Here is a 15,945-nt window from a genome sequence, read left to right on the forward strand (position 1 = left end):
GTGGCTCTCCTTTCCTGCCAGCTCCATCTCTGACCCCGATTTCTGGCAGCGGGGGCTGAGAAACCTCGCTACACGACAACAAAGCTGCTGCGCGGGGATGGGGAGCTGGGGCCACTCCTCAGCCTCAGAGCTAAACGTCTTCCCAGGTCGCACGGCGAGCGCCGAGATATGTTTTGGTAACTTCTGGATTGGGCCAAGTTTTGCGTGCTAAGAGGGCTGAAAGTTTGGAAATCACCTTGTAAGTAGACTAAATTGGACAAATTTTGTAACACGTTTTAAACCATTCGCATTCATCAATAAATGTGAACTAATAAGTTAAAATTACTTATGATTTTGTGGTTTTCTCTTTTAAAAAAAAAAATCTAAATTTAACACAAGTTCTTACTGTCTAGAGTGTGCCATTTAAAAAAAAAAAAAAAAAAAAAAGAAAGAAAGAAAGAAAAGCTCCCAGTTTAACTCTGGCACAAGAAGTTTCACAAAGTCCATTGCCAGCAATGGACAAAGAGGGAATCATTGGTACAACAGGGTTGGGTTTTTTTCTCAGCCAAGCCTCCTCGGTACTTCATCTGACAAGGGAGCCATATGCACTCAGACCGGGAGTATCACCATGACAGTGTTCACAGCATCCATGGCTCACAATACATTTTGCCTGGCAATGCATCTAGGTTTCCTTGCCTGGAAGGAGACGCTTCCTCGAATTTAAAACCGTAACTGTTCTTACGCTTAGAGCCAGCGGGATTTACTCCTGTGACGGAGCCATTTTAACATCGATGACCTGATGTAAATTCTCACTACCACGCGAGACCAGAGCACAAGCTGGACCACGATACCGCAGTGCCCTGCGCAACAAGGTGCCTTGTTGGTACCACAGTGATTCCTAGAAGCCAGCGAGCCGCAGGGAGACCACGGCCCCGCTTCCCCTCCATCACCAACACCAACACCAACACCACTGCTCTGGCCGGCCGCTCCCAGCTGCAAGTGGGTTTTGTCATACCTTGGCTACCAGTCCCCAAACCATAGTTACCTCTATCGCTATACAAACACTGAAATTATCTGAGAATTACTTCTACCTTCCTGCCAGCAATGTTTGTAAAAGTGTGCAAAAAAAAACATTTATTCAGGGTTCTCTCTCCATACCCAGCCTCAAGCCTATCTGTCCCAGGTCCTGCCCCACTGGGGATGCAATAAAATCCCACTAAAGTAATGGTGGTTCTCTTTCACAGAATCATTTGGCACATTGTGACTACAGTTGGCTCTTCGTTAAACTGTTGGGGAAGCTGAAATGCATAGACTGTAGCGCTAGAAGCGGCCAGGGGCACCAGCTCTTCCACGCTTGCCCCTGCTAACACCCCAAGAACTCAACCGCTCAAGCTGCTCACTGTCCTTCAGAGGGAGGCACTTTTTTCTTGCATTGAACGTTTGACTTCAGCCATTCTAGCTGGTACAATGTCCGTAGTGAGAAAGGATCGGTGTGGCACGTCACGTCTCCTCAGCCTTGAACTAGCCGGTCAACTAAGCCCCATGAACATCTGACAGCACTGTTCTCCCCTCAGCTTTCATCTTCTCACAACAGGGCATTGGCGTTTCCAGGTGTTCATACTCTTCTGTTTGAATCCTATTTAAAAAAATCCTGCATCTTCAGTGTCCTCAGATCCGATTATTTGTTCTTCTGATTTCATTAGTACAAATGGAGCACATACAAAAATTGGAAAAAATAGCTCTAATACTTAAACTCTGACAACTCCGTAGGTTGATGCATTATTTGCTTGGGGGAAAAAATTACAACATATACAAAAATGTATTTGATACAAAGAAGGGAAACGTAAAATAAAAAAGTCAAAGGCACCAGCATAACTTCCAAAGCCCAAGTCAGAGCACAGATACAATACATGTTTTTGAACCACCCACCGCATCAAGCACATTATCCCTTAAGCTTCTGGCCAGCAAGTCTAATGGGAAAAAAAGAGCAGACAGGAAGACAGCTGGAATTTTTTTCTTGCCCTGACTATAGCTGATCATTTGATCATAAATAAAGTATCTGACCCCTACCTACATATCCATAAACCGACATCCAAAGACTTGACCAATCAAGTTTCTACAAAGAGGCCACATCTTTCATTAAAAGTCCACAGAGCACAGGCATATGAGAAACAGCTGAATACTCCTCTTCCCTCTCCCCATATTTGTCTTAAAAAGTGAAAAACATCTCAATACATTACGATTTTTTTTTTTTTAAGTGGCCAAGTTGTCAATTCTACAGTACAGTGACAGCTAAACTGTAAAAGTGAGGGGCAAAATGTACCTTCACATTTGTCACACTTGCTGTACATCTAGTCATATGAGAGCTTACTAGAGCAATTTAAAAGTAAACAGGTAGAGGGGAGGAAGAGGATAGTGAAAGAGATCAGCAGGTAAAATTAGTACTGCTCTCCGAAAGCTTGAATCTGTCATTCAAGTATTGAAAGTACCCAGAAGGGTACAATGAACGGGAGCTGTTACAGCGAAGCTGTTAAAAACCCTTAAAACCCTGGGCACAGTAAGTGGCATTTCTGGGCTGTCTGAAATTTAAAAAAAGAAAAAAAAAAAAAGGCCAGTATTTCAGTCCTCAATTTCTTCTGGACCCCAGACAGGGATCGCTAGAGTCACCACAACTGATTTTGGGTGTCTTCTGGATGAGAGTTTCTTCCCTTTTGCAGACGTTTTCCCCCCCAAAAAATCCCTTCCCTCCTCCCAGAAGTGTAACAATTTCATATATTATAAAGATTTGTAAAATACAAACAAACAAAAAAAAAGGATGAAGGCTGTGGCAGTAATGTTAGCGGTTACTCTTCATTGCTTCTTTGGCTGCCAAGATCAGTGGCGTCAAGCTAGACAGAGGTTTGGCCAGTTTCAAGAAGGGATGCTGCCAGAAAGAGAGAAACAGTAAATTAGTGAAAGACACGGTTTAAAAAGCCATATATCTACACAGCCCTTTTCATTCCCAGATATGACAAGCAATGCAAACGCTGTCAACGCTCAGCTCCTGAAGGGACAGACCCAGAGCACCTCAAGCCTGATAATCATTCCTCCTCATCCCAAAAGATCCTAGGCCCTTTCCTTTTCCAATAATTCACTACAAAGAGGTTTCCTGCTCAAACATCCTCTCTCAGTCCCATTCTGCTCACTTCAACGGCTCAATTACAGTAAGTTCACTAATTGCTGGAGGCTTTAGCAGTAGCAGAACCAAGTCCCAGGTTACTGAGAGAAAAACTTCAGAGTAGATATTACAGTCTTTGATGACTGTAGTTCCCACCAACTGCTCTCCACTAGTCCTCAGAATAAAACAGAAAAAAGAGGGTGCAGTTTATCACAGGTTGACCTTACTTGTGGCTTCTGTGTCTCAGACTGTGAGAAGCAGCTGAATCTCACCTGTAGCAATTCTTTGGCTGATCCTCTTTTCTCTACATCCATCTCCAAACATCGATTCAAGAAATCCCGGAATATTGGGGACAGTTTCTCAGGGTTCTGCAGCTCTGGTGTGCCATTAGTTGCTATCAAATATAAAGCCTGTAAAATGAGGAATATTGTATAACCAAGCCAAATCTTTAAAAGATGCCAAACTGACCTGCCTAGCAGCTATCCCTCAGTCTAAATCAGAAAGGGCTCAAAGGGCTCAGCCGAATTCTCTCCCTGATGAGATGAAAAACTGTAAAAAAGCCACAATTATAGGCAGTCATGACCTATTCTTGCTAGTAGCAAAAAAAAGTCAAAATCTTTTGGCAACAGATACCCACCTTGGCAAAGAAAATATCTGATTCTGACACAAACAGCATTTTTCGTAAGGCAGTGGATGGATTTGCTTTCCCTAAACTATCACAGAAAACTGAGTTCAAAGTCCAACGTTTTAGTTACAAGCAGGTACTCATCTCCTAAACAGAAAAATTCTGGGTAGGGCTGACTGCAAATTCAAGACAGCTGTCTTCCTTTTGGAGGAATTTTCTTGCGCTGCTGAAAGCTTGTTGATTTTTTTCTTTTCATTCTCTTTTTGATGTAGATAACTATTAATGAACAACCACTGAAAATGTTCATAGAGTAAACACCCGCGGTTCTCGCCACAGCTGGGCTTCTTACCCTCAGGGGGTTTTCGTTGAGGTATGGGGGTTCTCCTTCCACCATTTCAATTGCCATGATACCCAGAGACCAGATATCCACTTTAGGGCCGTATGCTTTCCGTGTGACCACTTCAGGAGCCATCCAGTAAGGAGTTCCAACCATAGTGCTGCGCTTGCTCTGCTCTGGGGTGATCTGAGCACAGAAACCAAAGTCGGCTGTAGGATAACAGAATTTTAAAAAGTTAAATTGGTGCATCCCAAGTAAGTGGGCTTCCTAGAAAGCTTCTCTACTTCTACACATATATTTTACTCCTCTACACTTGAGATGGGCTTGGGAGGGCGTCTCTTTTTTTTTTTTTTAACCCCCCCACTACATTTTCCATATTACAAAATCCAACGTGCAAGATAGATACAAAACCTGAAGGTGTTTAAGCAGGGCAGAATTCTGTGGAATGAAGATTTTTTTTTTTTGTCTTCCAGAAAAGGGCCACAAGTATTACCCCGCAGAAGAATGGTATTTTGCCTAGTCCTTCCCTTCAAAAATCCTAGACTGGTAACAGCCAAAAAAAGTAATCAAGCAGAATACAGAAGGCAAGTGTTCTGTGCATAATATGTTATACAGCCTGAACCAGAAAAAAAAAAATCCACAAACCATGGCTTCTGCCCTGCTAAACAGATCTGATTTGCGCAGCTATTGAGTTCAACATTTCACAGCAATTTGGCCATCAAATACAGGTACTACAGCTGACAGACACATGGAAACAAGGCTTCAGATAAATGAAGTGCTACCCCACTCAGCAGAAGGAACCTGGACAAACAAACCTTTCCACAAGGTAACTACCAAAGAGAACAACCACACTCAAGAAAACAAGAAAAGTCACCTATTCCTATAGCCTTCAGGTGCAGCAGCAATGCATGTTCCATCATGTTACTTTATCCAGCTGCAGCACTCCCACATCCCAGGCATGTAAAGCATCAATAAGAACACAGTTAAGGCAGGAGACAGATATTACCTTATCATTGACACTGAGTTTGAGAGAGAGAAAGGGAGAGAAAGAGAGAGAGAGAGAGAGAGAAGGAGACAGAATTTAAAATTCTGAGTTGGTTTTGAAAGTGTTATGCCAAGCAGTGCTAACAGAAGAGCCACAGTCAAGAAAGTGCTAAGTTACACCAAGAGGACAATTTAACAAAGGACTACCCCCACCATGATTCTCAAAATGCTGCCTTACAAAAAAAAAAAACACCCAAAACCAAACAAGCAAACAAAATCAAAGCAGTAGGAGTCACCAAGTTCCCTGCTAGCACTTCTTGGCCTTTATCAAGGTGTCGTACTCAATTCAAAGCACAGCTTATTTCAGTGAACACAACACACCAGAGAAGCAGCAGCAGTTTATGTCTCCTGGCCTACCAACGAGGCCTTCAGCACCACGTCATCAGCAAGGAGAGACAAGACAGGCAAGTGCAGAAGCCAGTTTCACCAACCAGTAGTGTGTGTAGGTATGCAGTGGTGAGAGGTAGACTGGTCTCTTACTTCTCCTGTCACCAGTCTCCCAGAAGCCAAACCCCTCCAGAGAAAACTACCTTGAAAAGAAGGAGCTACTTCTTCCACCCTCCACCCTAAACAACGGCTAGACGCTCTATAATCACACAGCCAGAGATGAGCCAGTAGTCTCAACCCTGATTACAATACTTCCCTCCTTCATGCAGGACATTTTTACAGCTGACTCCTGTTTCCCCCTGTCTCTCCCTCCTCCTCACCTTCCCCCCAATCTCCCGGGGCTGATGCTTCTTTACATAGGCTGCTAGCCCTCTCCTTTTGCCACTCTGCTTTGACAGCTCTTACATTTTTGAACCTTCTCCAGCTAACTCTTCTCAGTCGCATCCTCTGCTGTAACTATTCGCTTAACTTCAGCCTGTGAATCCACACAGTTTGTGCAAACACATCACACCTTTTCAAAAAATAAAACCTCCTATGCAAGCAAGCAGTGCATCCAACAATCCTGGCAAGCAAATCATGTCGCTTGTAACCTTTCTTCACACTCCATCTCATAAACAATATGAGACTGCAAACCATCTAGACTAAGGAATATTGCTGAGATACATTTTCATGGTATTTCAAATTCCTATCCAACTGTAAAAACACCATCCCTTAACTCTTCTGTTGCTTTATGCTTTGCACATTCTTACATACCAAGAAGTCAGGTTATGCACCTCTCAACAGTCCTGACAGCTTCTTCAAGTGGTTTCACATTTTTTTTATTGCCACACATGTTTACACACACCAGAAACTGACTTACTGTACGCAAGTCCATGCATGCATAACAACTGCTTGAAAAGCAAGTAGTTTCTTTTGTCATTTCATGATTATATTAATGAAAGTGTGTTACACTTTCAGTCCAAGAAAAGGAGACCCAGTACAGGCGCAGCGTAGGACTAGACTGCAATATAAATGGCTAATAACGTACGTTTTTCTTGTTAGTGACCTTCTAATGAAAAGGGCAAAACATTAAAAGCAAGTCATGACAACCTGAGGAGACTAACAAAGCAAATGCAGTTAGCTGCAACTTTTCTCTTGCAATCATTCACATCTTTGCTTCACCGTCTGGTGCCAGTTACTTCATATTTACCAACGGATTCATGTGGCAACAGGTTTGCTTCAACATCCTTCCTCTTGTCTAACATGTTCATAGCCTTAGTCTTAGGGCCCTCAGAATTCCAATACCTGCTACCCACAAGTTACACATTTTATAACACAGAATGAATTTCTGTTAAAGTTCACCTCAAATTTCCCTGCCAGTGCCTCTTCTACTGATTTACACTCTCCGAGTCAAAGTTCACTGGGAAAGAGAAAGCAGAACATTGAAACAATTGTCTGGTACTCACTTAGTTTAACTGATCCATCCATTCCTAACAGCACGTTGTCGCTCTTAATGTCTCTGTGGATGACCTGGTTGGCATGTAGGAACTCAAGTGCTTGCAAGCACTGGATGGGAAGGAAAAAAAAAAAAATTCAGCATATGGAAACCCAATTTGCGTATGTGAACACAAACTCAAAATCAATGCTTACAGCCTCAGCCAGGGCCGAGTGCAAAAATATAACAGGTATTATTTAAAATAACCAGCAGAGGAAGCTCTTGTGCTAAAAAATACTCTCCAGATCTCAGGAGGTCAAAAATCATTTAACCATGAAGTTTCTCTGTTATCTTAACAAATCCATAAATTAAACTCATCATCACCCAAGATGCTCTTTTGATACATCCCACAAATTCTACAGAAAAAACATAAAGGATAAAGTGAGAGCTTTTTAGCCTGAAGTCTCATCAAGAGGAACTGGTAAGACTCCATTCTCAACATGCATGCAGTACCTCCCACAGCAAAGGCTGTAAAACATTTTCACTATCAAAGTCACTAATACTGGTTTTGCACTGTTTTTCGATTAAAACTTTTCACACTAAGTTTCTGCCTAAAACCAAAATTTACTTTGGCTATTTGAGAATAAAATGCCAAAAAAAAAAAAAAAGTAGTATTTTTCTCCTTTAATATAAGCAAAACATTTATCATTTGCAACTTGGCATGGATGTAGTCCCCAGCGAGTTTGTTGTGTCGCCATTTGCTGGATGCCAAAGTGGCACTGATTTGCAAAATGAAGCGTATCTAACATCCTGAACAGCCGAGTTTTGATGAAGTACAATAGTTCAATGTTAGACTTTTTCCTCAGAGAAGTTAATTACTGTTACAGTAAATAGTTACTTTCAGTTCTCTGCTTCCAGCTCCGGTTTCTCTAGAAACCATTACCTGTCCATACACGTTAACGTAAGAGTTTGCTTTACATCCCCTCCCTTTGCGTGAGTCATCAAAAGCAGATGTCATGTTGATGTAGTCAAATGGGGTTTTTAAAAGCCTAAGTTTCTCTTGCACAGCAGATAATACAATTACTTCTCCTTCTGCCACAATAAATCAAGCCTGAGCTGGATGCCAGCACTCTGACTCAGGGCAGAAACCACTGATAAGTGGTGACATCAGCTACTTTTAACTTTTCCATTTGAAATCTTACTGCAATCTTAAAATTATTCCAACTACAATCTTCTGGAGAATTATTTTTCTGAGATATCCATAAAGAAAGCTTAACTTTCAGAGAACTATAGATTTCATACACTATGAAAACTACTAAAATGAGAAAGGGATAGTCTGCATCAAGTTCAACTCTATTTTAGTACCTGCTTCTTAAAGTATTCCTGTTTCACGAGATCTACTTGCACACTCTAAGCAAACACAGTTCCCTTTCTTCCTTATGGAAAACACTCTGAAGCTTTCAGGTTTTTTTTCTGGGGGATTTTTTGTTTGGTTGGGGTTTTTTTTGTTGTTGTTTTGGTTTGGTTTTTTTTTTTTTTTTTTTTTAAATAAGTTCACATCTTCTCTTTCTGCATTACCGCTACATGAATACTCAGTTTTCTTTTTGGTTCCTTTGCCTATTCCTCATAGTTTAAAAAGACAACCTTTCCAGCTGCTAAACTTCTCTGCTCTTCCTTGAACTTCAGTCCACCTTGTTATCATCTTTCTGTTAATATTGTCAGCAGGATTAGGCAACCCAGGTACCAAAACCCAAAATCTTAATTTGCTCCACACCACCTAACATTCCCAATCACCCACCTCAAAAACTGCCATAGCTCTTCTGTGTTACAACTTGCAAACCCCCAATTTTCCGAGTTAAACTCATTTTGTTATTTTCTGTAATTTTAATATTGATTTCTCCTCTCAGTATCCATTCTTTGTTCTCCATATTCATTCTTCCTAATTCAGCAATTCCTAACAGCAATTGTCGTAATTAGTCCTAAGTATACGACGAAATCAAGGGGAATAGAGTGCACCTTCATTCCTCTATCCATCAATTACAACACTCACCTCTCTGCAAACAGCAGCAATCTGTGCTTCATCCATACATGTTTCTGTGACCACATCTGTTAGTGAGCCTCCAGCTAGATACTCCATCACCACGAACAATTCATCTCCTACGAGGTAACTACAGACAGAAAACAAAAAGCATGCCCATTTGCCATCAAGAGATCGAGAACTGAAAAATGACTAAGAGCTGGTCAGTGAAATGATTCACAAGCACTTCAAGAAACAGTAAAGAGTTAATCTCTGGAAGGTAGCCTGAAATGTAAGTGCTGACAATGAAAGCCACATGCTTCTTACTACCTAAATGGGCAGGATAACACCCTACATATCTCATGCACAACACAAGTGTTGCTCCAGCTTTGCTCTTGTTCACCACTGATCCCCAACTACACGTAGCACTGCATTCATGACAGAACCCTTCTTACTGAATCTTCTTGTTTTGTTTTGTTTTTTTTAAAGATGTCAGTCTAAATACAGTCTCATTTGCTTATAAGACCCTTAGGTACAGGACATCCAGGTCTGTGTAAGTATATCAACTTACAGCCTCCTGAAACCCTTGGGAATGAAGGAATCAGCCAGCGTCTCCATTTACCTGTCCAGGAAGTTGACTATGTTGGGGTTCTTTAGTTCCTTCATTACCAAGATCTCATTAATAATCAATTCCTTTTTAGGCTGCTTCTGCAGGTTTATCTGTTTAATAGCAACCTGATAGGACAAAATAAAACAGCAATCACTCAAACCAGAGTATCAAAACTTTTTGGTCATTCTTAATACAGTGAAAAGTTAGAAGAAATTCGGTAACAGGATTACAGAGTTTAGCACAGCCTGCATCTGGCAAATTATTTATCAGCATACAATTTAAAAGAATACAACTTGATGAGCGTACAACCCATAGCCAACATCATCCTCTTGCAGCTGAAAAGATTCACAAACAATAACAAAGGCCAGGCAGACAGTAAAAGAAACATTCAGGAGATAAAAAGACACTCGCCCCATTTCATATCAACAGGCCTAAAGCAGAAGAGAATTGTGTAGCAGCTAAGAGAGAAAATATAAGCCTTCCAATGCAAGGCAAGGCAATTAATTTTTCTAATTTTTCTGACCAAATTAGTGTTTGGGTGTGAGGAATGCTATAAGGCAGAATGAATTCCACTCAAAGCAATTAAGCCAATGAACTATACCAGAGAGAAGAGAGAAGATAAAGACCTATCTTGTTCAAGAAATAAGTTAACCAGGGCAAGCATTCCAGACTTCAAAGTGGAGGAGAACTGTCCCAGTTATGTTAGCTACAACACGCTGAGGAGGCAGTTCAGAGTTTTACAAGATAACCTACTCATGAGTCCAAAACCAAACACAAGAACCAATATAATCTTGTAGAAATTATCATTGCCATACTGCCAAGGGCATTAAAAGAAGAGAACTTGTGGCACAGAATCACAAAATAACTAAGATTGGAGGGGACCTCTGGAGGTCATCCAGTCCAATCCCTCTCTCAAAGGACAGCCAACATGGAACATGTTGCTGAGGGTCTTCTGCAACTGAGTTTCGAATGGGGATCTCGATGAGCAGATATTCCACAACCTCTCTGGGCTCCTGTCCCACGTTTGATCATCCTGACTGAGGGGAAAAAAATTTCTAGTATCTAACCAGAATTTCCCTTTTGGCAACTTTTGTCTGTTACTTCTTGTCCTGTCATTGTGTAGCTCTAAGAGGAGTCTAGCTCCATATTCTCTACACCTTACCATTAGGGCATTGAAAACAGCAATGAAATCCTCCTTTGGCCTTCTCTTCTTATCGCTGAACACACCCAATTCTATCCTCAGATATTAACCACTGAGGAAGCCAGAGTACTGCATCCATTTAATGGATGAAGACTGAAAGCCATCAGTTGTTAGCCCATCTGCCTGACAAGACACAGAGTAGGTCTAAGGAACCAGACTGCAAAATTTACCTTGCAGTCAGTAAGAGGACATGAAGTACTGCAGTATGTAGAAAGCAAATTAAGAGACAACATATCGAGATGATTGAAAGGCTTGCATTTTATCAAGATGTGGTGCTCCACTACAGTACTGATAAATGTGGTTACTGTTGAAAGGGCAATTACTTATCAGTGACCTAAGGAATGACTACTTGTGGATATTTAAAGGAAAACAAAGGAAACCTGAATTCAAAAAGAAGCAAATAATTCCTAAAACTTTAGTCCCAGGAACCAGAGATGACCACTGGATGACAAGCATGCAGAGTACTGCTGATGTCACCAATTTCACCAAGGGGGTTTGGAGACACCAAGCAGTAAAAGCAAAGAGCAGGATGTGAAAAAGGCATTCTAACTTCAACAAAGAACAACATGAGGCAAGATGTTTCCACATAGACAAGCGCATCCATCACCTCTACTGAGATGGGACTGGAGAACAAGTGTGCAAAGACTAAACAAAGTTTTATTTCTGAAAATGCAGAACACCATTGCCTGCAATTCTTGAAGAATAAACTGTTTTCAAAACCCATTTCTGGAACACCTCACTCCCTCTGCTTTTCACTGGAAAGACAAAACTCTATTTTTAGCTTTCATCATCTGATTACTACAGAACAAGGCACACACTGTTACAAATGACTATGACAAACATTCTTCTTAGAGGTGACAGCTGAGATGGGAGCCACAGAAAGAAAACTAATAAAATAATTTCAGCCACCTACAGAAGAACATTTATACAGAAAAAGTATTTTGATTGCAATGAACACAGAAATCTTACCTCCTGGCCCGTTGCCACATCAATAGCTGTGAAAACTGTACCTGAAGCCCTGTGAAGAAAAACATCACAGTCAGTTGCATCTCTCTGTAACAAACATGCACAAGCACACAAATCACAAAAACAAAACTGTGCCAGCTTTCGATGTTGCAAGAGCTGTATCAAAAAGGCAGCTGTTAGAAGTAAGTGGTGTCCTAGAAATGCCAGTCAGTTCACACAAATCAAACTAATGGCAAATATGCTCTCTTCTGACACCAGCCACGCCTCCTGCATTCAGGACATCTAAGCACCCAGAACTTGTGCTGCTCCCTATGATCAGATAAGCTGGGAAGCCCTTTCTGTAGTGGGTATTACTTTCCATTTTCCCCCAGGGGAAGCCTGCCCACAAACACACACAGACCTGTTTGGAGAGTATACAGTAGGATTTAGGCATACATATTTATATATATATAATCTAAGCTGGAAAAGCTGTAACTCATCTATATTTTTTTCTCAGAAGGATTCAGAGGACCACTAGAATAATAACTTAGTCAAGGCAGTATCGTTAGTTTAGCACACATGCCCTCTGACATGCCCTCATGCTATTCAGCAGTCATATTACAAAATGGATGAACGCATCTTATTGGGAGAGGAGAGGACTAAATATACCCACAAAGAAGTCAGAGCTACATTTCTGCATTAAAAGACACAATTCAAAATTTCCACCACGGTGCAAAGCCTTCACTGCCTGTTTATCACTGCTTAATACAGCCAGCATTTCTTCCTGCTTCAGTAAGCGGTGGCTACATGACAGTATCAGATAGAGGACAGTACACCACTTTTAACACTGGCTCACTGGGAATAAAAGTTGGGGTGAACACTTACCCCTGTCCGATTTTTTCGTATCTGGTGTACTTTTTCTTGGGATCTCCTATGCTCACAATAGTTCCTGAAAAAAAAAAAAACACACACACACACAAAAAAAAACAACAAAAAAACAAAACAAAACACAAAACAAAAACAAACAAACACACACACACAAACAAAACCAAAACAAAATAAAAAACACACACACAAACATCAAAAAAACAAGTCAGTCCTGCTGTCCCCCTTTATTAGGGCTGGCCTGGCCAAGAGCAGGTTAGCTCAAGTACTAAAAGCTGATGCATGAACAGCCAAATCTTCCTGTTCCAGCTGCAAACAGCCCAACTTCAGACAATCCTTATGCGAGGTTATACTCTTAACAAGACAGATCATGCTACTTCCCCTAGTATCTCAATTTAATGATAATCTGTGTAGCAAAACCCAGTATGAGGTTATGACAAATCCATTAGCTTAGCGTCGTCCAGAAACTAGTCATATTTTAATCTAGTCCAGCAACTAGTCAGTTCTCAACTTAAGCATAGTAACATTAATATGGTGAGAAATTATCTTCAAGATGATTATGGAACAAGCAAGAGCAGAAACTATTTTGTGTTATTATGGTTGTATTACACACACAGATCACATTATCCCAACTGAAATTCAATTCAAAAAAACTGTTCTAAATTTTTTTTTTTACCCATATAAAGCATATAAAACAGACAACACTTCTGAATGCAGCTTTCTCAGCTACTGACACAAAACCAATCAAGCACAGTATTCACATGTCCCTTACACAACAATCAGGATGAGGGCAAAAGCTTAATATTCCCCTCCCAGTTCTAAAGCCTTTGTTTATCTGAAATAAAAAACACCTACTTAGTTTTTCCATGATCTCTTCATCTGACATTTTGGTCTTCTTTTTCTGCTTATCACCTGATTTCGTCACACTGTCAACAGAAGTGTCACTGGCTGGTGCAGGGATGGGGTCAATTACAGACCGTGTATAAATCTGTTAAGAGAGACCGTTTACCTGAGCATTTTCTTTGCAATCACTGACCTTCAGTTGAAAACAATCACAGCTCTCCAAAGATCCCTAAGCACCATTTCACATAATAGGCTGGAGGCAGAAATTAGACTCAAGAAACTTTAAAGACCAGTAAGTCAAAATGCTGGAAACCCTACCGACCTCTGAAAGAAAGACTCAGGCACCTCCTGAACAGCGTGGATGCTAGGAGATTAACTTCCACAGATTTTTTGGGGGGGTTGTGGGTTTTCTACCTGCTTATTCTTTATAACCCATGCTAGTTAACAGAATAGAAATCACTATTTAATAGCAAGATCAACTACTACTAAGATCTAAAGGAAAAAGATTCATGCTTTGCCATGAAAAGAAGCATGAGACACTCAGAATCTCCCAGTTGCCCCCAATTTAGGGGATTTTTTTTGGAGCTTTATTTAATTTCCTCCTGAGCTGTTCACAGACAACATATGCAGCTACTCTAGAAATATCAAACTGTAAACCTGTCACATTTCATATGTCTGCATACCCAGAGTGGGCAATTATAAAGCAGTATCACTTGACAAAGAAACACAGTTCACAGTTGAATTCCTGGAACAAGAATAAGGGGGCAACAGAGCTGCAAAGTGCACGCCTACCACAGTCAAAAGAATGAGCTGGCGTAAGTGGATCCCTGGAACGTTATTAACAAGGTGTGTAGTTCAGGACAACTACATTAAAACTTAATGAACAACTTCTTAAGTATTTAACTTTCCATGTAATGCTGCTGACTGAGTGAAATAAGCTTTCAAATCTTAAATCTGAATTGGTTTGGGTTTAGGTAGTATATTTGGTGAGGCTATCAAAGTGCAATCAAATAAAATACAAAAAAATCAAACACACTGCACTTGTACCACTGTACTGTGCAAAGTTACAGAAACGAGCTATAGTTTTTTAAGACTAAAAAGCCTCCTCCTCACACGTTGAGTTGGAGAATAAGCATAAGGGGATACTTTCAACACAAGCAGACAAACGAATCAGCATTAACTTCAGGATTCAAACAGAAACCAGAACTTTTCCCTAAAAACAGTTTATTTCACTAATATAACACTTTGTGAGAAAGCAGAAGGAGGAAAATTTCTGCAATACTGAGAAATGCAAGACTGCACAGTAAATTTTATAGCCGCTCACCGATTTTGTGTGATCTGGCCGTGGAGCAATAACAGGGGGAGGAGCTTCTTCATCATCCTCATCATCATCTGCCACAGCTGTTGATGGTTCTGAACCTTTGGCATTGGTCTACATTTTTACCAAAGTTAAAAAAAAAAAAAACAAAAACAAAAAACACAAAATTGTCTCCCCCAAAGTGTTAAAGACTTGGCTTTTTTTTTTTCTTTTTTCCACATGAAGATAAAACAATTCTTACTGATGTCAAAAGAAAAGGATAGGTTGAGTAGTTTCAGTGCCCTATAGCATTTTATGATAAGACTCAAATACCATTGCTCCAGTGACATATGTTCTGTTGACCTGCTAATGTATGTTTTTATTCCACAAAAAAAACCACCTCATTTTGTTTTATACTGCAAGATTCAGTATATAACAAATACAGAAGACCTGTCTGCACCTAAGAATATGCAAAGAATAGTAAACACACTCACCGTTGGTGTTCCTGAAGGGAAACCATCTTTTTCTAAATAGGACAAATAGCAGAATACATAAAACCATCAGAAAAACAATAAAAAGTGAACTTTACAGAGTAAAGAACACAGATCACTTTGGAGATTTTTTTCATCTTTCAGAAAGCAAAATTTCATGGTCAAAAACGAGACAAACCAGTATTGCACTGTAAGACCATGCAGAAAGAAGTGTAAATTTCTAAAATCCTATGGGTAGGCAAACCCACTCCCCAGCTTGCTCTTCACCTCAGCTGAATATGCCCCCCCAGTTTTCCAAACTGAGCATGGCTCACCACCCTTTTTATGTTCTGTCTTACTGAGATGTGAAATAGGTTCAAATGGCTATTTCTGTTCCCTTAGCAGTATCTTGAATCAGGGATAAGAATATTAGAAAGCCTTATTACTAAGCTATTTTCAGAAATCATTTGGAAGAAAACTATGTAAAAACTGCATCTGTTTGCAGGACAGTCATCCTCTCAGCTCCCCCATGTAGCTCCTGATCTAGGAACCACAATTTGCTTTGCCTCTTTGGTGTCACCCCATGGTGACAAGTTCACAGACAGCTGTTTCGGCCACAGACAGGAGGAGCAAGGTCTCCAGCACAAAACCGATTAATCAGTCTCAGAGGCCCAGACTGATAAACACAGCCCGTTTGAGTTAATTTTGGATGCTATTTTGAATCATCCATTTCT

General features: G+C 40.5%; 1 protein-coding gene across 7 annotated transcripts in view; it reads right to left on the minus strand.

Moving 5' to 3' along the window:
* Positions 1 to 336: 336 nt before the first annotated feature.
* PAK2 (p21 (RAC1) activated kinase 2) overlaps positions 337 to 15,945 on the minus strand; it is a 48,987-nt gene continuing 33,378 nt past the window's right edge. For all 7 annotated transcript variants that reach the window (XM_032992593.2, XM_032992592.2, XM_032992586.2 and 4 more), the window contains 11 exons: positions 15,236 to 15,267; positions 14,769 to 14,876; positions 13,457 to 13,589; positions 12,602 to 12,665; positions 11,741 to 11,789; positions 9,583 to 9,695; positions 8,994 to 9,111; positions 6,975 to 7,074; positions 4,111 to 4,307; positions 3,409 to 3,546; positions 337 to 2,902 (listed from right to left, as the gene is read on the minus strand). In XM_032992593.2, coding sequence (XP_032848484.1) covers positions 2,816 to 2,902; positions 3,409 to 3,546; positions 4,111 to 4,307; positions 6,975 to 7,074; positions 8,994 to 9,111; positions 9,583 to 9,695; positions 11,741 to 11,789; positions 12,602 to 12,665; positions 13,457 to 13,589; positions 14,769 to 14,876; positions 15,236 to 15,267 — 1,139 coding nt within the window. In that variant the 3' untranslated portion in view covers positions 337 to 2,815. The remainder of the gene's footprint in view (positions 2,903 to 3,408; positions 3,547 to 4,110; positions 4,308 to 6,974; positions 7,075 to 8,993; positions 9,112 to 9,582; positions 9,696 to 11,740; positions 11,790 to 12,601; positions 12,666 to 13,456; positions 13,590 to 14,768; positions 14,877 to 15,235; positions 15,268 to 15,945) is intronic.

The sequence above is a fragment of the Tyto alba genome, unplaced genomic scaffold (assembly GCF_018691265.1).
Source record: "Tyto alba isolate M040663 unplaced genomic scaffold, T.alba_DEE_v4.0 Super-Scaffold_10, whole genome shotgun sequence".
In the NCBI taxonomy this organism is placed as follows: Eukaryota; Metazoa; Chordata; class Aves; order Strigiformes; family Tytonidae; genus Tyto; species Tyto alba.